Source organism: Amphiura filiformis, chromosome 5 (assembly GCF_039555335.1).
Source record: "Amphiura filiformis chromosome 5, Afil_fr2py, whole genome shotgun sequence".
In the NCBI taxonomy this organism is placed as follows: Eukaryota; Metazoa; Echinodermata; class Ophiuroidea; order Amphilepidida; family Amphiuridae; genus Amphiura; species Amphiura filiformis.
The window spans coordinates 36,303,708-36,327,639 of record NC_092632.1 but is presented as its reverse complement, the minus strand read 5'-3'; the positions used below and the strand labels follow the sequence as shown (position 1 = coordinate 36,327,639).

At 35.1% G+C, this 23,932-nt stretch overlaps 1 protein-coding gene across 1 annotated transcript in view; it reads left to right on the top strand.

Annotated features, from left to right (window-relative positions):
- Nucleotides 1-12,985: 12,985 nt before the first annotated feature.
- The window catches only part of LOC140153052 (organic solute transporter subunit alpha-like), a 174,054-nt gene continuing 163,107 nt past the window's right edge, over nt 12,986-23,932 (top strand). Inside the window, 1 exon segment of the mRNA XM_072175655.1 lies at nt 12,986-13,342. Within this exon segment, the coding sequence (XP_072031756.1) occupies nt 13,163-13,342 (180 nt within the window). The 5' untranslated portion in view covers nt 12,986-13,162.

The following is a 23,932-nucleotide window of genomic DNA, read 5'->3' as shown; positions in this document are numbered from 1 at the left end:
GATATGCAGCATGCATATCCAAGAATTACAATGAGTGAAGTGGGTTTCAAATATATTTCATTAATTTAAAATCAACATTTTGATTAAAGTAAGTAGGGAGTGTTTATATTGATGGTAAATGTAAAATGAGTGTACAATGTGCCAAGCACAGATTCATTTTAGGTACAGATTGCATTTACACATTCAAAATTTCTATGGTTTCTTTTCAGTTGTTATTTGCATGAAGGCTGATTGTTCTGTTGCACATTCTTAGCTTATAATTGCGCTTAATATGTGATGCCAGTCGGAGAGTGAACTTTACGTCTAGCACACAGCATGGAACAACTGGCCTTCATTAACAGATGAAGTAGGACTTTGAATATTTATAGACAATCTGTACCTATAACTGTGTAAGTGGTGATTTTCACAAGGGTTTTATTTTTTCGCAGATTTTGCAAATGGAGTGCCATCTGCGAAATTAATAACTTGCGAATATATGTATAATGTATTGCAAGTATAGAGCAAGACTAGGCAATCGCGAAAATAACAATCGCAAAAATGTCTGTTTGGGATTTTAGTTAGCAGGGTGTCAGAAGTACTTTTGCTGGTATTTGGCTCAAGAGCGTACTTTATCTACATCCCTGTTACACACTTAAATGTCAGTTTATAGGACTGTTAACGTTGTACAGTAGTCCTTGCTTACTACTACTAGCTTTATTCAACACATATATGGCTGTAATATGCAAGTAAACTACTAATCTTGATTTATCTTTTCTTTTGTGCAATATTTTAATGCAATGTACAAATCTCATCATCTGTATCATATACATATATACATACATATATATCAATTATTGATGATTATGCACACATATCAGTATTGAAGTACTAAATTGGTACCTATGATCTTTGTTTTATTTTTTATGAGATGTATGTAATTAAGATTAATATTTATAAAGTATGATTGTTTACATAGTAGGACTCTGCAACAGGTCCAAATTGATTTATTAGATAAGTATATATTATAAGAAGTATTATTTTATTGATTTATTAGATTTTATTAGATTGGAAAAGTCGGATGCTCATAGGCAGCTATATTTTATTTTGCCCATGCATTCTACTAATGTGTCTTGTGCATGCTATTTTGTGATTAGCCAAGGGATTGGACCCAAAGACTACCAAAATTGCCTTTTGTGTAATGCTATGGCATATCTGCCATATTGGCTTGTCATTCATAGCGGGCAAATGGTGTACCTTCATCATATATGGGCTAAAGCCGGAAATGGAATGATAATTGGCATTACAAAGGTGGAACATGATACATGCAGAATGCAAACAACCACCATGTCATCCACCATTGCCCTCCATGTCGTCCATGAGCAACAGGAAAACATGATGGAGTCAGACTTCTCTAGTTTGAAAATTTTTATTGAATTGTTGTGTAGTAACTTTGTTAATTGTTTTGTTTTAGTTACGATTTGTATAGTGTTCATTGATTTATGAGACTGGTGCTCCGTGTTTATTTTAAGTTTACAGCAGTTCATAATGTTAAGTCCAGTAAATCCATCTAAAGTCTGCACAAAAAGAAACTCAGCTGTTATAACCACGCGTATAGCTTCAAAACTAATAATTGTTTTCTCAATATTTCAACATAAAAAGAAGGATGGTTTATTTACGCGCATTTTGATACCCAATTTGTCCAATTTTGTTCAATATTAATAATACAGCAGTGTTTTGAAAGAAAAATACCCGAATTTAAAAGTTGCAGCTATTTGTATTGATTTTAAAATAAGCGTGAAGATAATGGCGGGCTTTACGTGCTACCGTGCTGGCATAATAACCATTGATCGATGTAAACTGCAACTTTTAAATTAGGATATTTTTCTTCAAAAGCACCACTGTGTTGTTAATATTGAACGACATTTGACAACTTTGGTATCAAAATGCGCGTAAATAATTCATCCTTCTTTTTATGTTAAAATATTGTGGAAACAATGATTAGTTCTGAAGCTATAAGCGTGTTTATAACAGCTGAGTTTCTTTTTGTGCATTTAAGTTTTAAGTTGATTAGAAGGCATTTTAACTCACTGTATATTATATGTATGTTGGAATTACACTCAAAGTATTCCATATTTGTGATAATTATAAAATACCCATGACAACTCAGGTTGAAGGTTAATGTTTATTTTTGCTCAGATATGGGTTTGAAGATTCGTGAAAGTTATTCCTATACAAATTTTCAGTGTAATATATATTTTCACTCTTACTAGGGGCAATTATTGTTAACCAAGGTTGGACTATTGAAATGTGCTAAATTACACCCAAAATTCGCTACCGGGACGTAACCGTGATTGTTGTATTTTTGCAAAAAAGTGTGCATGTGAATTTCTTGTCTTTACACTCATTTAAAACATTTCTACTTATTTGCCATTCATTTGCACTTTGTTAACATCATTCCATAGTATAGTAATCATGTAACTTTCACTTTGTGACTCTGTAATTAGTTTTAAGTAGGTGGTATTTTGTTTAGATAATGGGGCCAAGTTGAAGACAAAGTGCACTTATCTCCCGATTCATGGGATTGGATCTATCTGGATTTTGATTTTCTCTTAGCAAGTGCACATGTTTGAGACATTATAGACATAATCATAATTTATTTATCTCTGAACATATCACAAGTCCATATGACTAAACATAGCATATATCAAGTCCATATGACTAAACATAGCATGGAATAATAATTGTATCCAGATTAGCTTGTTAAAACAGGTGTGTTAATTTATCATACAATTTGGTGATATGAAATGTGTTAATTAAACATAATTTGAGCCAATTATAGCATGTAGAAGTGAATGAAATAATCTGAAACTTCAATGATTTGTAAACTTTTGGATGCTTTTGTTTTTAGTTCATGCTTTTTTGAATGCATGAAAAAGTAGAGGGAGTTGTGCATGTAATGCCATTTGCCAATGGCATACTAGCATAAACATCATTCTTACTTTTTTGAATGATATTTACATGTATTGAACGATTTCAGCGTTTAGAGAAAAAGACCCAGAATTTTGGTATTTAAAGCGCCTTGGAGCAAACTGATGTTGGTACTATATAAATACCACGGATTAGATTGATAGTCTCAATGCACAGCCATTCAATCTGGGAAATTTGCGTGGTGCTGTATGATTTCCATGTTCTCACTTTTTATTATTCTTTAAATTGGTTTGCATGTTTTTATGTATAAACTGGATACACATGTAAATCAATGAAATGTATTGAATCATTCCATTATTTTCTTCATTCCTTTTGTGATCATTTTGTCTTTCAACATATATTTATTTCAACTTGAACTTTGCACTGAAATTAAATCATTTTCTATGATCTATTTATATATTGGCAACTTTTCCTTGAAACCTTGACATTGTATGTCATGCAAAGTGTACAGCATATATTATAACAGTGGATTTAACATGCATTGTTCTTACAATATGTACTTTATGTAACTTGTGCTCCATTGATATTGGGCTGTTCCATTTAAAATCCACACTCCTCTGTGTAAGATAACATTGCTATCTCAATTTCGTTAAAACTCTATTCAGGTAGAAATTTTGGCATACAGCTGAAAATGATGAAATTCAGTACATGCTACCTATTTGCGAAATTTTGTTTGAAATTACAAGATCTTCTTTGCCTTTTCCACTGTTTTTGGATGAAAAGTGTTGGATTTTGAATACCTAAAACTTGAATTTTGTTGGATTTTCAAGTCTTCCTTAGTGGGGGTATGGATTTCAAATGGCTAAACCCTGGGTTTAAAACCCACATTTCAATCATTTTTTTCCTTCTGTATAATTACAATGAAATTCAACTTTGTGCATAATGTGCACTCCAGATAACCACTCTACTAAAGAGCAGTGTCTTACAAGAACTTTGTTTTAATCAGCATTCACATTTCACTTGATGTTCCAATGTAAGAATATTGTCACCAATCAATCAATGTTTGATAAAGAATATTTATTGTATCTATGTGTATGCTCAACATTATTTACATCATCTCCATGGTGATGTAGAAGTGGTGGTGCTTAATGGCCTATTTAAAAATCCAAAATTCCAATGGAAGCTCCTGATCAGGGATGGCGTTAACTCAGGGTGAATCGCTCACCAAAATCACATTTTCAAGGCTCAAGCTTTTTCACTCATGAATTTTGTAACTGCAGTTAGTTTGGGAGTGAATTTTCACTCCCGAAATATGAGCAACATTGTGAGAGAAAGTCTGTGGGTGATTGGTAAAATTTTTTCATTCACTTAGTTATAGTAGCAGTTACATAAAATGATAAAAAATTTGGTCACACCATCTCAAAAATATTTTTCACCTCAAAAATTTCATTTTCACCCACCATATTTGGTTTTCATGCGACTTTCAATCCTTAATGCTAACCCTGCTCCTGATGCCTGTTGAAGATATGATCAGCATCACTTTAATACTCAGTGGGTTCCAGAAACTATACGCCATAGAAGTGACGTCTTAATCGGATTAAATACCATAGCAATAGATGAATACAATTTTTGAATAGACCGCTCTGCACTACAAGCAGATTGCACTAATCACCTGTGTATGTCAGCAACATAGATTGAATACAATAACGCTCTTTTCAAAGATACTTATCATACAGGTGCGAGTGATCAGCCTTTCTTTGACATCTATGGTTCAATGCATCTGTAACGCGTGATCGTTGTAGTGCAGGGCGGTATAGTCAAAATTGTATTCATCTATTGCTATGGTAGTTAATCCGATTAACTACGTCACTTCTACGTATTGGAAGCTCTGGGCAAAATAAAAAACCATTGGAAGCTGTTGGTGTGTGTCAAAGACATGATCAGCATCGCAACATTGAACACATTGATAATAAACATCACCAGGTTCGTTGTCAGAAATAATAAAGGAGACAAGCAGAAAAAGTGATACCGCTTGGGAATTGAACCCAAGACCTCAGGTTTACAAGACCTGTACCTTAACCACTTGGCCATGGGGGCTTCGTGATTAGGCTGGTTGCAATTCGAACCTATAAGTAGGCATGTCCACTAAAAATTGAAGTACTTTTAAATTGATTCAGACCTAACTTATTGGATGGGAATTGATGAAAGAAACATTTTGGCGTTTAAATAATCTTAATCGGACGTTTCATTCCAGAGATATGGCCTTTCGAGTGTCACGGTTTTATATAGGGCTGCTAGAACATGTTAAAAAGTTAAAGTCCAAAAAGGAATACTAACAGAAAGTGCAACTTTAAGGTACTTTTTCTTAATGTATTTATTAACTATCTTATCTGGAACATTATATTTGCTTATAACAACATGAAAATAAGATCATCCTGAAAATTTAATCGATTTTGTTGACATACAACAAAAACTATAAGACCTCAAAACCCATTGTTTGTTTGTTGAAACCTCAAGCATGATCATAGATGGCCGCCATGGAAAATATCTCCATAGAGGAGATGAACAATAAGTGCATTATTTCAAATGAAAAGCGGTAGTCTTAAACATTGTTCAATCTTTTAAGGTCAGCACATTTTATCTTCAAAAATTATTATATTTCATCATGGCATAAGTTTGGTAACATTAATCACTACCAATTTTGAGAAATTTGCTCCAACTCAAAGGTTATCTTTACTACATTGAGCAATACACTGTGTGCATGGAAGCCATGATGGTCCCCGGTTTTTATACTCCCTATGAAATGGACATGGTAGTGAGAAGTGCACGGGAAGTGCATGATTTGAGATGGGCATGCAGGCTTAAACATTCTTAAATTTCTTAACATCCTACACATTTTGTCTTCATAAATAGTTAAATTTTATGAGTATGTAAGTTTGCTTGTCTGATTCACTCCAAATTCGGAGATAATTGCGTTTGAACACCTGATGCACGGAATGGTGTCACTTCAACCTGTTGTAGTTCTCATCTCATTAAATTTTTCATTAAAAAAGTTGATCTCTTCATGCAGGAAGGTCTTCTCTATTTACTGACCAAACAGGAAAAAGTTTGGTGAATGTTTTCTGGTGGAATCAGGAATTTCTTGAAACACCCTGATATAGGCCTACATTTGGATCAAAACAAGTATGTACGCCATTTAACATGCCTGGGATTTCTTGTATCGATCAGTTTCTCCATAGACAATACGTGTGTGAGTGCACGCACACAGTAAATGAAAAATCGTTCTAGTGGAAACTGTATTGAGAGTGGGCATCCCTACTATAAGCGCATTAAGCGGTCACTTAAACTTATCTCCTCCCCAGCAACAATTTAATATAGACAACTGTTCAAGTATATTTATTTTACTGGCTGAAAGAACAAAAACAGATTCCCATTGTGCTAAAATAAAAACATGTATACATGTATGCAAACTGAAGATAAAAGTGTGAAGTGTCATAATTTGTGGTGTATACATCCATATCGCTCACATCACATGTAGAATACCGTTTCCAAGAAAATTACGATTGAATTTCTTTCGAAATACATTATTGCCATCAATGTTTGTTTATATGTGTTGACATATTTCATAGTAACTAATGTAAGAAGACAAAATTTTGTTAGGAAGTCAATTTTGATATAATTATCACATTTTCCATCGAAGTCATATCTCTATATAAAACACTATTTCCATAAACTCTTAGGGTACCTCAATCAAATACCTTGTTTATGGGCCCAATTGCTACCAATAAATAACAATGAGGTACCGTAAGCATACAAATTGCAATAGAGCAGATGGACATTCTGGATATCTATGCTTTCTGTCTCAAAGTAAAAATAAAATGTGAACAAAAACTTACTTTTTGCTTTGCAATGTACTTTTATTTAGTAGACTACTTCATAGTCCTGTATAATCTGGCCAACTGATGGCGCTTATTACCATTATATTTTTAGTCAATATGATATTTACTCTGGGACAGCAGTACGCTGCTTAGGGTGGGGGGGGCTACAGGAAAACAATCAAGACTGTGAAGCAGTCCGGGGGTGGTCACTCCCCATTGTGGCCTGTACACCATCAGCGAAACTAAAAACGCGTAAAAAGGGTAGTTTTTCGTGGGTAAGCACGATCGCTTTAGGGTGTCAAAAACATGAAATATTGGGGAAAAAGGGTAGCAAAATTGCAATTGCTAATACGCGGAAATGAAATTTAGGGTATGAAATTTGATGCAAGGAATAAAATCCCTGTTTAGGGTATGAAAACCCCTGTTTAGGGTATCATCCAAGGGTTAAATCCTTGTTTAGGTGCTTTTCAAAAGTTGATTATCGCGGATGGTGTACAGGCCACAATGGGAGTGACCCCCGGAAGCAGTCTAGCTATTAGGGGTAATAATTATAATTATCTGTATCAGCTATCAGCAGGGGCCCTCGTATTTCGAAGTATGGTAACTTTTGATTCCAACCCAATCAAAATTATGACAAACATGCATATTTCACCCCCTGCTCCTGAATTTTTCTCGAAAGTGTGCCCTCTTGTGTTATCAAACTGCACACACTTTGCTTCCATTTTCTGAACTTCACCCAGGAAGTGCAAGTGGTGATCAGCAACCAGGCAACGAGGAGTGGCATTGTCAAAATGAACCAAATCGATGTGACAGTATCTATCCTGGTTATATGATGTGGTAAATAATAAAATCATTTAATATTATTACTGTTAAAGTTGGTCGTTATTTTTGAAGAAAGGTCAAATAACCACAGTGAGGAACACCATTCTTTGAAAGTTGAGTTTGAGGCTTATCAGATGGCTCTTCCACAGACAACTTGAGATGGGCAAAAACTTAAGGCCTATTTATTATGGCCTAGATATCGAATTGTCACTAGTATTTGTTTATTTTCTGGCTGTATAAAGAATGGATAAAATTTAACTTGAGAATTATGACTCGACTTTATAGGCCTAAAAGAAATTGATTGGGGTAACATAAAAAAAATTAGGGTAGGTCGGTTGGCAATTTTTCTTTTTTTTTTTTATTCTTTTTTTTTACACACACATTTTATGCTGTAAATTGCGTATGATGAAAGCCTTCAAACTTTTTTTATATTTTTTCTTTAATTTTAATTTTTATTGCTAAAAAATCAGAAAAAAAGTCAACATAATTACCGAATAGGGTTCAAGTAGCTAGACTTGAGTCCAGTCCTCGTTTACAGAGTTTAGGGTTGGGGTAGGGCAGGCTTGTAGAGTTTCACCCTATTCGGTAAGGGCTCATATTGAAATTCCCTTACACAGGAAGGTGTGCGCCATCCTGCAGCTTTCCTGTGCTAGCCTTCTTTTGTTAAAATTCTGTGTGATTATAACACTGCAATTAGCCACTTAAATTAGGAGCGCGCTTTCCTGGGTTGTGCGATGAGCCGATTAGTTCAGTTAGTTCAACAATCAATAAAATTGCCAGTCTTTGATAAACTTTTATTATAATCCTTGTCACCAGACCACTTCAAAAGGCAGGGTGTATCACTTATGCATATAATCCATCCGCTTTATGACCAAGCTTTCCTGAGGCGGGTGCTTAGCGAGGGGAATCCTGCCTTCTTTCTGTGTGAAAGCGTGGTAGGGTATTTCAATATGAGCCCTAATGCTCCAAAAAGTCTAGGGTCGGTCGGGTTATGTCAGTCAAACATTTTTTTTAGGCCTTATATACCAAACTTTCATGCACAGACTTTAAAAGGGCATTTCGTGATCCACAGCCTCATCCCCCACTTTTCTCAAAAAAAAGTTGAGATTTTTATACCATTGAAATCCATTGGCTACATAATGTTTATGCACCAAAAATTTCTTGCAGATTAATTCGTTTAGTAAAAATATCATCAAATTTGAATTTCGTTCTGGTATACAACACATTGTCTATGGAGCAGTGTAATACACATAAAAATTCATAACTTGCAAATGCAAAATCAGAATCAACTGAAGTTTTGGGAGTAAGCTTTTTTTGTGGATATCTACTGAAAAATGTCATCAAAAGAGGATGTTAGGATCACAAAATTCTTTAATTACATGCAACCCGGGCTTACAACTCAGGGTCAGTTGCCATTGCATTGTAGACAGGTAGCAACTCAATAAATTAAACTGAGTGCTAAACATTGTGGTTAAAAGCGGGACATAGGTTTAGATATATTGTATTCAGCATCAAAGTGGTTACGTAATTCTTGTGGTTTTCGAATCATGCTATTTTGGTATGCCTTCGAGTGCCATATACTTTGTGTGGTGATTGTTTCGATCATATGGTTCATTACTCAAAAGCGTGATCGTGATTCCATTGACATAGTAACATTACGTAACTTCGATACTGAATGGGTGTATAGGAATATAAAAATACCTGTGTCCAAACTCTCATGACCTTTGTATGGTTACTGGCATTTTATCTTTCTATACGCTGGCGAAGTTACGTAATAATCGGATTAACTACCATAGCAATAGGTGAAAACAATTTTTGAATATACCGCGCTGCACTGATACTTTCACGCTGGTACCTCTGCATTGAACCATATCATGCTGATCACTTGCACCTGTAAGATTAGTATCTTTGAAAAGACCAGTATTGTATTCAATCTATGATTGCAGACATACACAGGTGATTAGTTGAACCTGCTTGTAGTGCAGTGCGATATGTTCAAAATTGTTTTCACCTATTGCTATGGTAGTTAATCCGATTTATTACATAACTTCGCCAGCGTATAGGAGCAAGCTATGGAGCACTGCTGCCTGTCTATTCAGCATCGAAGTGGTTACGTAATTCTCTCAGTTATCGAATCACGCTATTTTGGTATGCCTATATGAGCGCCATATACTTTGCGTGGTGATAGTTTCGATCATGGTTCATTACTCAAGCGTGTGATCCCGTTAGTAACTTTACGTAACTTCACTGGTGAATTGCACAGTATAGTTCCCAGCAGGCTTGTGCTCCTTCGCTAAACCTGTCTGAGGACACTCGGGTCCAAAGGTTGCAACTTCTGTCTTACGTCCAAATTATAAAGAAGAACTTTAAACCATTCAAATTATCCAGAAAACAAATAAATTAGGGGAGTTACGTTAAGCATCGTTGATAAATCGATAATAATCAATAAATCGATTATCCAATGATGATATGGATATCGCCAATATCTGTTTCTGAGGAAAATGCTACATGGCGTTAATGATGGTAGCAAATTTGCAACCCTAAATGTGTTACAGTCAACCACATGGATGGCATAAAAAAAACCCACATTTTTACCCCAAAATGGCATATTTTCAATAAAAAAGTTACCCTTTTTGCTTGCGATTTTTATATCACTGGAAACCTCTGGCTACATAATGTTTATGTACAAAATATTTCTTGCAGATTAATTCGTTTTGCAAAGTTATCGTGAAATTTGAATTTCGCTTCTGGTGCACCAGAACGAAATTACAACGCATTGTCTATGGAGCAGTGTAATACACATAATCATGCATAACTCGCAAAACGCAAAAATCGGAATCAACTGAAATTTTGGGAATAGGCTTTTTTTTCGTGGATATGTACTGAAAAATGTCATAAAAAGAGGATGCTAGGATCACGAAACACTCCTTTAAAGCAATAATTTACAATATAATTTTTACACAATAATAGTCCCAATATGGTCCAGCAAATGGCTTCAATTAGGTCTTCATTTGCACAAATTTGCTCACTTCTGAGAGGGGCACATCCCCGCTCAGGCTCAAACACCTCCTATGTCGATGTCACATAGGCGTGACGCTGCTGCACCGTTGGATCTACATTTGTGCTCCCACTTTTAAAAATCCTGGGTAGAGCTGCACCTGTCCATGAAGACAAACTAGCGTGCATTTCTTGCTCTTGAAATTGATTGCTGACACTGTTTATTTGACATGAGGCTATCTCTTAATTGTTAAACTTGCCCTATTCTACCCATATCATCAACTATTTACCACCTATTTGAAATTAAGAACACTTGTTTGATTTTCTATGAAATAGATGCATTTGGACGGAGAGTAATATGATTTGTGCGAAAGGTTAATTGAATATTTGACGCTACTTGATGTAATTATCGCTATCTGCAGCGGCTTGTGTTAGGATGTGTTTCCTTGTATAAATCAATATCTAATGAAATTACAGACAAAGGCTAGTGTTGCCTGCTAATAGAAAATTGACCTGCCTTGCGGTGCCTAACTCTAATTCAGAGCTGTGCACACCCTTGCAAAAAATAGATAACAGGGAAATGAATTGCAATTTGGATGGTTGGTGTACCTTTAACATGGGGTACTGTCATGGTGACATAAAGTGAAAGTTTGAAAATTCCATTTATAACTGCCAAGAAATGAGTGTACACTCTCAATCATTTATGCATCATGCAACTCCCTTCTAATAAGGGGAAAGAAAAGGGTAAAATTTGAAATAATTCAACATCAATTAATATAGATCTTTTCATACAGTTTAGATCAGTACCTCTGCATGTGACCATCAGAACACCACCATTTAGAGTGATGAGGCTGCTGGAAAGTTACTTTTTAACAAAGGGACATTAACAATAGAAATATTAAAATTTCCCCCTTTTTGCAAAGTCATATGGAGAGCCACCTGTATTAGGCATTTTATATATTTCAACCTTTGATATGAAGAACAATTTGTCAAAGAATTATGGGATACAAAATGGTGCCAAACTAGAAGTAGGCCTATATCAATTACTAATTCAATCAAAGCGAGAGGGAGTTTGAATTTGTGAAAATAACAATAACAAAACTAAGTGAAGAATAGTAATACTAAACCTTCATCCCCATGCTATTTTCAACCTTTTCACAACCAAATGATTGTACACATGAATAGAATATTACTTGTCCTAATGTTCATCAAGTTTTCATGGCAAAGAATCAACTATCGTTTAGCTGGTTCCCAGATCGTCAGGTAAATCACTGATAAATTGGTGATAATCTGGTAATGGATAAACCACTTGGGATCTTTAGCTGATGTATTTCCCACACCTTCCCTCGGATAAAGAAAAAGGTCACAGATATACGCAACGGTGTGTTGGAAACTAACTAAAATAAATTTGATGTCAAAATATACTCAACATATAAATAGAAAAATAGGTGTAAGATACTGACAAAAAATCAAAACATTTTAAATACTAATGAAGTATTTTTGGATTATTTTTAAAGCATGATAGATAGAACCATTTAAGCCTAAAATCCAAGCCTAAAATTAAGCATAATGATATGCTAATTTCTAAACCATGCAAAAACCATTATGAGTGCTCTAGCCAAACTGTATAGCACTCCATTGGTAATTTGGGTCAATACTAGTATCTTTTTCAAGAACCACTGTCTCAATACTAATTACTCATCATCTTTGTGTTCGCTTGAATGCACTGTCATGTCAGTTTGAAAGATTTTACTCGTAAATTGACCGCTTTCTGAAATTTTCCACCAATTTGTCACACACACAAAAATCCCATATGGTTATGTGTTCAACCTCTTGAAGGGTTAATAGCTGTGTAGTGTGGAGGATGTTCCCATTACGCTCAGCACATAATCGCCAATACTACAGTGAGTGATGCATGCAGTAGGTAGTCAGCCAGTTGGATGCATGGGTCTAGTGGATCAAGCTATATGTACGGCATTTCATCGTTAGAGGAACAACGACTAAAGCGAGCCCTAAAGAGTTTTGCAGCAGCCACAGTCATTTTGTAGCTTGTTCTCTGATGGAATTTATTACTATGTGAGGCAAAGTTTAAAGACACACTCTGAGTATTTATTTATTGGTCTAACTTGTTTATATTGTTATTTAATTGGGAAAATGATGAGAGGAAAGGAAGACATTCAGGATGTAGCATGTGAGCGAGTTAATTAACGAAGCAATATTATTTTATTTGGGGAAAGTGGCTTAATATGACATGTCTATAAGGAACATTTCAAATACTATTCATTTCAAATTTTGACTTTATAGAGCATGTAGCAAAGGATTTTATAACAGTATCATGGGTTCTTTTTTTAAATAACACCAATTACATACCTTCTTGACATGGTATCCATACTGGCAAGGGAACTTATATAAGCAATGCAATGTCTCTTTAAATCAGTACCTCATAACACCATTTCTATAATTATCATTACTATTTTCAGGAAATTCTGCTGTCAGTGGAATTATTAACTGCTAGACCTCATCTCTTAAGTTTTCCCTGGAGCATTGAAAACTTGATTATGGATTTATACCAGGCAGGCAGGCGGCCAGCCAGGATGGCAGATTGGCAAATAAGGGGTGGCGGTGGTAGCCTGTTGTATCATCCACGGTATGCTCCACTACGACTAAATCCCTATGATCATGGATACATAGAAATGTCACAGTTGTCTGCACCACAAGGAAAATATCTTCTCTCGCAGGTGAGATTTTGAATACCACTTTTGGATATGTTTTAGTGATGATAGTGTATGTATATCTATGCAGAGTCAACACATGATGGAATCTTTGTCACAGGTGTGCATGTCCACATGATGAGCAAACTTTTGAGATGTTGGAGCTCTCAAGATTTAGTTTTTTTATGGATGTACTCAAGATTTGGAAACACTAAATATACCAAGTGAGTCTTTTGGTGGAGCGATTACCAAATAGGGTGCAACTCTACTAGTCTCATTACAAGACTGCTCTACCCCAACCCTTAACCCAACCCTAAACTCTGTAAATGAAGACTGGACTCAAGTGTATAGCAAGTTGTACCCAATTTGGTGATTGCACCCTTTTGCATCAAAACGCACTTCATAGTACAGCCATAAAGATGTATTTGGTGTAAGCATTTAGTGTGACAAGTACACATGGCCAATGTAGTGATATGTTTAAAGGGATAATCAGTGAACCAAAACACCCTAAAATTCATAAAATATGGATGTTGGCATTTTTGGAACAAGTGTAAATATGCTCATAAACACATGTCATAGCAAGTGTGAATAAGCATAAAATATGTTCTGTAGGTAACGGGTATGTAGGATCAAAATATGCAGGCCTACACACTTTTATTCCCTCGCAGGTGAGATTGTCGCATTTGGAAAAGTATGGATAGCTTAACATATAAAATACAAATACGGTAGTCGATGCTGGAAGAACATGTTGGTAAAGTTTAAACCTATCTACACAACTAATTTGTTCACTTATGTGAGCTTTGACAAGACAACTCTGTGTCTTTTTCAAACTGATAGAAATTGGTTATTGATCTTAATTGTCACATGACGAGCTGGCAATATCATGTGACAGAACAAGTTTGTAAACTGGTGGTAGTTGGGGAACATTTTATGTGTAATATTTTATGAAATAAGTATGTGCCATATTTATGATCAGATTGACTTATTTGCTCAATGCATGTTGCCTAAATACAAATAAAATATTTTATTACACGCTGCTACTGCTTCGACAAGTTGTGTTGAGTTGCAGCAAAAAGTAATTGATTTATCTACAACGCAACACACTGCAAAATTGTGGCGTAGTATGAATGGACCTTTAGTGCATGCTGTTTCAACAAAAAAGGCCTATCATTAGGCCTATCAATATAATGCTACTAGTACTAAAACAAAGACATAAGTTGAAATAATTTACCAAACAAACTCCAAAACTGGGAAAAAATTCTTGAATACCACAGCCTTGCCTCTTTCTGTTGATATCTGGAAAATTTACAGATCAGCCTCAGCTGAGCAAAAGCGAGAAGGGAAAGCATGGAAGTCCCATCACTAGGTATCCTAAATGACAATGCTGACTAACCACTCAATCAATGCAATATTGCTATCCAAATCCAAACAACATAACTGTTCTATAGTTCTGTGAATAGCTTGGTAAGAAACATTTTATGCTTATTGATCTGTTCAGCAAAATATTTTGAACAAAAAAAATCTGACTGTCCCTTTAAGTGTATCTTCTGAATGACGAGGCAGTATAGGACTTGATTGGTATATCCATGTGGACACAAATCTGTATTTCAATCAATGAATAAATCTGGAGCAGGTCAAACATGGAGGAGGGAATCCAAATCCAAACAACATATAACTGTTCTATAGTTCAGTGAATAGCTTGGTTAGAAACGTTTTATGCTTATTATTCTGTTCAGCAAAATATTTTGAACAAAAAATCTGTGACTGTTCCTTTAAGTGTATCTTCTGATACTTGATGGGTGTATCCATGTGGACACAACCCTGTATTTTAGATCAATGAAGAAATCTGGTGCAGGTCAAACACGGAGGGAGGGATTGCCAATATAGTTTCAATTTTGGCATTTCCAAAATCAATATGGGACTAATATGTAAGGTATATGTTATTTTTGCAATATGCAAATAAGTCCATCTTCTCCTTCTTTTATACTTAACACTATTAACAGACTCAGTAAAATCTTAAGCCTTCTGCCTGCATGAACTTACCAAGGTTAAGTGTATCCTTAAGAATACTAGGAAAGTATAACATTGTCAAAAAGACGGTGTGAAAAATCAATAAAATAAGCTTCAATATATACACCCTGAGGAATTGGATTAGTCAATATGTAGACCAAAAAAGTATATCATCTTTGAGCCTGTAAATTGACTTGTTACATGTTGATGCATGCAGTGCAAGTTATTCACACCCATGCACAACAAATTCAACAATTTAATATCAAAATACTATCGAATGTTCACCTTTTTTATTTTGTGTGCTGGGTAATATGAAGTTGCAGATTCAGAATATATGGGTTAATCAAGGTTATTCTGGAGCAAAAGATATATTACCCTAGATAACAGAAAAGAGCTGCTGTTCTTGATGTTCCTTGATTCATCTATATGAAAACTTGGAATGCAAATTTAGCTTTTAAGCTTCCCTTCTACTATTTATCAACAAGTAATTTGTTTTTATTCAACTGAAAGATGGATGAGAGCATTTAAGCTTTTAGCTGATGGGACACTTTAAGTTAATTCAATTTTAGAAGCGGTAACAAAGCTTGAAAATCAACTTTGCATAAGCTACAATATCAGCTTTTAGCCATTTTAATGCACATACTTGTACCGCATGCAAATCCTCGGTATCTTATTCATACCCACCTTTTGCCAAAGTTCCACCCGATTTCTTTTCAACACTTTTAATTTAGTTGAATTTGAAGAAACATTTAGAAGCTTTAGGCTATTTGGCCTATAGATTACTATGTTTGTTTAGCAAAGGCTAGATAATCCTGTTACACATTAGCAGCTACATGGCATAGGGCCATATCAATTTACCAGATGAAAACCATCTTTGTCGTCAGCCCCCGAACTAAGGCTATTCTCTTCAGTATGCGATGAGACTTTACCGTGTCATGTACGTCGCTGGTGATGTATTTTGTTATATGATGCATTATATTAGGAATAATGGTTTCATGAGGAAACAAGGATATAAAAGGGCCTGTACATGGGAAATAGTTTCTTCTTGATGCAGGTAAGATGAAATAAAATGCTTTTGACATGTTTAAGTTTCAGCATATTTGTACGTTATGATTTTAAGAAAACAATGCAAAATACCAATAGCTGTACAAGAACCACTGATTTGGTATTAGACATAATTCTACCTATTTTATTTAATATGCATTTTGATTTCAAATATTGTGAAATTATTGCTTGAATTTTGCTGCATCAAAATTGTTGTACTCATCAACTCTACTTGGCGCAGCATACAAAAGGGTATCTTTTTAGCACCAGATTTATTGGTCATGGATTGTTGTAGGGGGAGGGGGGTTCACAACTGTCATTTAGTATTTTCTTAAGTTAAGAGCTTTTCCATTTCTATTGGCATCGTTAAGAAGGAGGACCATGCTTATCATACTTATTGTGTGAGAAGAAGAATTGTTCAGATGAGGTTTGGAGGAATATGTTCAGCAGTATGAACAAACTACATGTGTTTCAGACAAATGAAGCAGTTTTGTTTTTGCAGAGCCAGATTTTCCACAGGGCCAGATGGGCCAAGGACCATGGCCCAAAATTTAGAGCTAGACAGTATACAATAAAGTATGTAATGGGCCTCTCAACTGCAGCTTTTTCATATCTGACCCTCTGATTTCCTTGCAAAAAGTGTATTTTCTTAAACAGCTTTTCAATTTACCAAAATTGTATGTTTTGCTCTTGAAACCTTACAAAGGTTTGGTTTATTAAGTTGGATGAGTGCAGTGTATTTAGCTGAAAAGCATTAGGAAGTTTACATTACCAAAACATGCATTGTTAGTGTGGTTATAAGGTTCATCAACTTAATTGAGACTTGAATCACTTCATGGAACTTGTTGGATGTAGGGTTTAGTATGTGAACCACTTACACTTGTGCAATTAAATATAATTCAATTAGCTTCTTTTATTATATGGATGAGGCATTTTCTGTTTGTCTAAAGTGTAAATGTCTGCATGGCTGCAGATATAGAATAGATTTAAACAAAATTATTATCTTCAAGAATATAACAATTACACAAAAAAGATTATGAGTACACAAAAAAAGATTACAAGTTGAAGATTTTCCCCATATATCAATGAAGTCAGCCTGTCCTGTCTACTGAAGATAGCAATAATACAACATGTGCTGTCTACTGAAGATAGCAGTGTCACTGCTATGACTAGTAGCAGGAAATATGTGCTATCTACTGAAGATAGCAATGTCACAACATGTGCTATCTACTGAAGATAGTAATGTTACAACATGTGCTATCTACTGAGGATAGCAATGTTACAACATGTGCTATCTACTGAGGATAGCAATGTTACAACATTTGCTATCTACTGAAGACAGCAATGTCACAACATCTGTTATCTACTGAAAATAGCAATGTTACAACATGTGCTATCTACTGAAGATAGCAATGTTACAACATGTGCTATCTACTGAAGATAGCAATGTTACAACATGTGCTATCTACTGAAGATAGCAATGTTACAACATGTGCTATCTACTGAAGACAGCAATGTCACAACATCTGTTATCTACTGAAAATAGCAATATTACAACATGTGCTATCTACTGAAGATAGCAATGTTACAACATGTGCTATCTACTGAAGATAGCAATGTTACAACATGTGCTATCTACTGAAAATAGCAATGTTACAACATGTGTTATCTACTGAAGATAGCAATGTTAATAATGTGTAGTCTACTGAAGATTGTAATATTACTACTTTGACTTATAGTTTTAAAATACAATATGTGGTGTCCATGGAACATAGCAATTTTAATGTTAATCATAGTTTATTTTACTTGGATATATGCCAAAAACACTGCACCGTAAATTAATCTAAAAGTTTGAAACAATTACAGTTGGACTTTGATCATTAATAAGTCACATTCTCTATTAACAGCCATCAAATCAATTAGTTGACACACTGGTATAATGCCAAGTTGCATTATCTGTGCATGGATAGTTCCAGAATACCTATCCAACTTATCATTTTTGTTAAAGAATCATAATTATTGGATTTGTTTTTGCTAAAATACAGTACTCTATTTGTTTATAATTCAAACCTGAGAATTAGATATGCTTGTTTTCTTTCCAGAATTGTCATCTATACATATGAAAGTGCTAAATATGTTGAGTTCAGGGTTCGAATTTGTTTAAAAAATTTGCGTAGCAGTTTTTGGCTAATTCATCATAGTCAGGATACTTCCATATACTAAAGTACTACAAAAAGTGCTATACAAATGCAAAATTTGGTAGCATTTGCTTCAAAATAAGGAGCAAACTGCTATGCGATACAACCAAACTCGAACCCTGGTTGAGTTAAAGAAATTCCACCACAAACTTTTCTGGTGATGAAGAAAATTTAATTATGTACAATGTGTGCTTGAGCATTAAAACAAACCCCAGTGCAAATGGACTAGTAACCAAAAATAATTTACAATAACAGCCAGCACATGCATACCATAAACACGAACCTAAAGTTTTGTTGTCTCCTAGGTATGCAATATATTATTTTAAAAATCTTACTATACTATAATTAGAAGTTACTTAAAACATTCTATATTGCTGATTTTAAATATGATACATTTGAAACTAAACTACATAAGTGCTATTTTTATCTGAGTATATATGATACAAAATGTAATAATCAAAAGGTATTTTACTGCACTCTCTTTTTATCTCAAAATAAGTAGTTGTTTGCCTTTTTGACCTCCACATTGAATTTACAAGATGAAGTTAATTTTGATAAATCAGAATATTTTTTCAAAGAATATGCAACTTACTTAAACAGCTGTTTGTTTTCCTAAAACATGTACACAAAACTACACATTTCTGGTGCAAGAAAACAGCATAATTAAACGGCCATTGTGTTACACTGTTTTGATTCTATATAATTCAAGTCACAATAACTGATGTAAGCTCGGCAATCAAATTCTATTTGAAGTAAATTATTATCCACAGATCTAGGCTTTTAATGTTTTTGTTTTTCCATATAAGCTGATATAGACTACTCCGTAGTCCACTTGCCCATTGTCATGATTGTGCATACTCTGGATACTAGTATTGCATTTAAGCTTAAAACTCTGATTTAATTAATTTGTGCACAATTGATAGATTTTCACATCTGATATTTTCAGTCACCGTACTCCCTCTGTATGTTATCTTCCCAAGTGGACTACTGACTTTGGATTGCGGTTAACATTTTTAACATGGGACTCTATGGAGAGTTAGGCCAATTTCTGGCCTAACTAAAATTGGTCATGATGTAATGCATCTTTAAATGAATCTGGCTTGTGATTGGTCGCCCAGATCTCGTTATTGTTTAAATCCTCCCGACACGTACCATTACCATTGGTACATACATGGTACACATCTATCTTTGGAATGCGGCGCTTTTGTGCTGGCGCGGAAGTTGGTGGATGAACGTACGCATCTAGCGCATATTGTACTACCATGCTTAGTCTTGTGGTTAGATTTGATTGATAAACAAGTATGATTGACAGTGTGTTTTAGAGAACGAAGTCCCTGGGTAAAGTTCTGCTTAAAAGTGAAAGTCCATAGTTGAAAGCTGATAGGATGTGAGTAATTTCTTTAGTCACTTAAAGTCATGGACTGTTGATTTACTAAAGTTTCAGTGTTTTATTTGGTAGCTACTTGGACAGCTCTGATGGTAAGATAGACTGCAACGTGGCCATGACTACTTCAGCTGATGGTCTGTCACTGTATGCATAGCTAATCATTGCATCCAACAACTGCATCACCTTTTGACTCATTCTGTAGATCATATTTGGCGCAAATACAATACCTCTCTTGGTCTGGTTCATCTGCTCTCCAAAACAGCGTCCTTCATAAGTTATGGCAAGGTACTTCTTCCCTAAGGCGTCTGACATAGTTGTAACGCCAGGAACCATGGAACGATAAATGACTCCCAAAGAGAAGACATCCGCTTTTTCAGTGTAGTGATTTTGGTACACCTCTGGAGCAATGAACGCTCGTGTGCCACAGCCAGTCTGCATGTAATACTGAGGTAGCTCACCTCCAAAGTTATTGTCCACCACGACCTTAGCAATACCAAAATCAGCTACTTTGACATGAGGTTGTTGGAGAAAGTCAGTGTTTATCATGATGTTATCAGGCTTCAAATCGCGATGTCGGATGCCTCGAGAATGCAGGAAGGCAACACCAGAAGACATCTCTACCATCAACTGATGTTTGATGGTATTGTTGGGATTTCTCGTTATGACATAGTCATTGAGTGTTCCTCCATTGCAGAACTCCATCTCTATCCAGAGCTTGTTGTGTGCAGCAAAGTAATCGCGGATTTCAACAATATTTGGATGTCCGCGAACCTTTGATAGAGCACTCACTTCCTTATTCCATTCAGCTATAGCAGTAGAACTGATATCATTGATACATTTTAAGGCGCATATCACATTGTTGGGATTATGTGCTTTGTATACAATGCCAAACTGACCAGCACCTAATGGTTCGCCAAGTATGTATCCCTGAGATGCAGGAGTTGCACTGTAAGCATAAGCCATGATGAAGTATCACAGGAGAAACCAACATGAAACTTGTGAATGAAACATACGGCACTTTGCAACAGTCACCTGAATTTGTTCTTCCTGATAAGTAACCAGATGGTTCTTATTGCATGAATTCTCATTGCATGATCATTTGAATTTACTTTTGATAACATAGTTTACATTACGAGCAAAACAGATAAACTTTAAATAGTAAAAATAGTGGGCAATTGGATATGTTTAAAAATATTATTTTTAGCTATAGCTAGCAACAACATTATAAGTTAGATTAAAGAAAACTCAAAGGGGAATAATATAACAGTTATTCTTTGATATTAAAAATCTTCCCCATGAGATGCTGGGCCGCTGCTCTGATGTTAAAGATTTAAAAAAATAGTTTAGTAACAAGGAATTTGTAAGAAATTTAATTTTGATTATCGTGATATGAATTTTGGACTTTTGAACACCTTATCCTATTTGCACTCATATAATATACATACAGCGCTGTACGAGTATACTTGTGAGTCTTGTGCTATTTCTGTGGCCAATTTAACATACTTTTTATCAGGGAATTTCTAATGTTGATCAAGTTTTCTTCCTAACAATCACAAATTATAAAAGGGGTTGGTCATGCAGATGCAGATTTGATGTACTGTCAGGCTCAGGAAACTCGAAAGAAATAGAAATTCTAAGCCCTTGTTGAGCATGTTACACAAGCTAGGGCACAGACAATATAAAGTGCACCACAAATTTTAATGCTTCTCCTTCGGACATAGATGTTTCCCCCACAATAATATATATGCAGGATTGCCCTCCTAAGGAAATTATTTTATTTATCTAATTTACTTATTAGTATTACACTTAGTAAAATCTTAAGCCTTGGGTCTGCATGAACAACTGAACATAGATCTTATAAGGCGGTGAAGGTTAAGTTTGTTCCTTTAGATTACTACTAGGAAAGTATAATATTGTCAAAAAGACGGGTGTGAAAAATCAATAAAATAAGCTTCAATATATACACCCTAAGGAATTGGATTAGTCAATATATGGACCAAAAAAGTATATCATCTTTGAGCCTGTAAATTGACTTGTTACATGTTGATGCATGCAGAGCAAGTTATTCACACCCATACACAACAAATTCAACAATTCAATATCAAAATACTATCGAATATTCACCTTTTTTAGTTTGTGTGCTGGGTAATATGAAGTTGCAGATTCAGAATATATGGGTTAATCAAGGTTATTCTGGAGCAAAAGATATATTACCCTAGATAACAGAAAAGAGATGCTGTTCTTAATGTTCCTTGATTCATCTATATGAAAACATTAGAATGCAAATTTAGCTTTTAAGCTTCCTTTCTACTATTTATCAACAAGTAATTTGTTTTTATTAAACTGAAAGATGGATGAGAGCATTTAAGCTTTTAGCTGATGGGACACTTAAGTTAATTCAATTTTAGAAGCGGTAACAAAGCTTGAAAATCAACTTTGCATAAACTACAATATCAGCTTTTAGCCATTTTTAATGCACATACTTGTACCATACCATGCAAATCCTTGGTATCTTGTATGTTATGATTTTAAGAAAGCCATGCAAAATACCAAGATCTACAAGAACCACTGATTTGGTATTAGTTATAATTTTACCTATTTTATGTAATTCGCATTTTGATTTCAAATAATTGTGAAATTATTCCTGCATTTGTCAAAATATTTGTACTCATCAACTCAACTTGGTGCAGCATACAAAAGGGTATTTTATAGAAAAACTGCACCGGATTTATTGGTCATGGATTGGTCATGGATTGTTGTAGGGGGAGAAGTATGGATGGCGGAAACCTTCAAAATACGCCTAAGAACACGCCTAAGAATACGCCTAACCTTAGACGTCTAAGATGCATTCTTAGGCGCCTAAGATGCAATCTTAGACGTCTAAGAATTGCGCGGTAGACTTCAATCAACGAATCACAGGACTAGAAATCCCAAACAACCAATCATCTTAGGCGTATTCAATTATTGACCAATGAAATCTTAGACGCCTAAGATTTTACACGCCTAAGAATTCTTACACGTCTAAGATTGATATTTTAGTGATGGACGGTATCACCAATGTGATTTTCTCTGAGAACTTGCAGCAAAATTGATTAATTGGTTTGATTTTATTTTCGTTGGTTTGGTGTGCTGTTTTGGTGTGGCTAGTAGTAGTCAGGTATTAATGTTGATGAGCATGATGACGGCGATTTACGGCGGCGATGATGATATGATGATGATGATGATGATGATTATGATGATGATGAAAATTAATACACAAACAACAAAGAGGAACAAACATGCCTAGCATATATTTATATACCTCCATGATTCTATTTTTAACATAGAAAATTTGACCTCTTGTCTTCTTGCACTTTGCAGACTGAAATTATGCATATCTGATCTCTTCAATTATAAAAGACGATTTGGCCTTGGCCCGGGGGCCGTGGTGAAAATATGTCACACGCTGTTCGAATTATAAAGACATAGTTGGTTGACCTTATAATGTGTATGCAGTAATAACTTGACCTCTGAACATATTGGATATAAACGCATCATCCCCTACACCGCCAGGCTCACTTTCTTGTTGAATGGAGGTATCGAGGTCTCTTAACTGTGTATTTTGGCTCAGTCATAGCATACGTGTTAAGAAAAAACATACATGAAAAGTGAGCAGGGTGACAGACACGTGCTCTTTGTTTAAACATTACAAGTAACATGAGTGGCAAACATTAATGTTTCATATTGCTTGCAACCCCCCCCCCCAATCAATGTTGGAGCCAATACTAGTCCGTTCCTATCTCAGTATCAAAACAACATTGGGGTGGATGGGTGCGGGGGGGAAAATTTCATACTAAATTTTATCCCTCATCACTGCCATCATCATCACCACCACGACTCTAATAATCATCTGACATCATTTGTATTATCCATCATCATCATCATCATCATCATCATCATCATCATCAACAACAACAACAACAACAACAACAACAACAA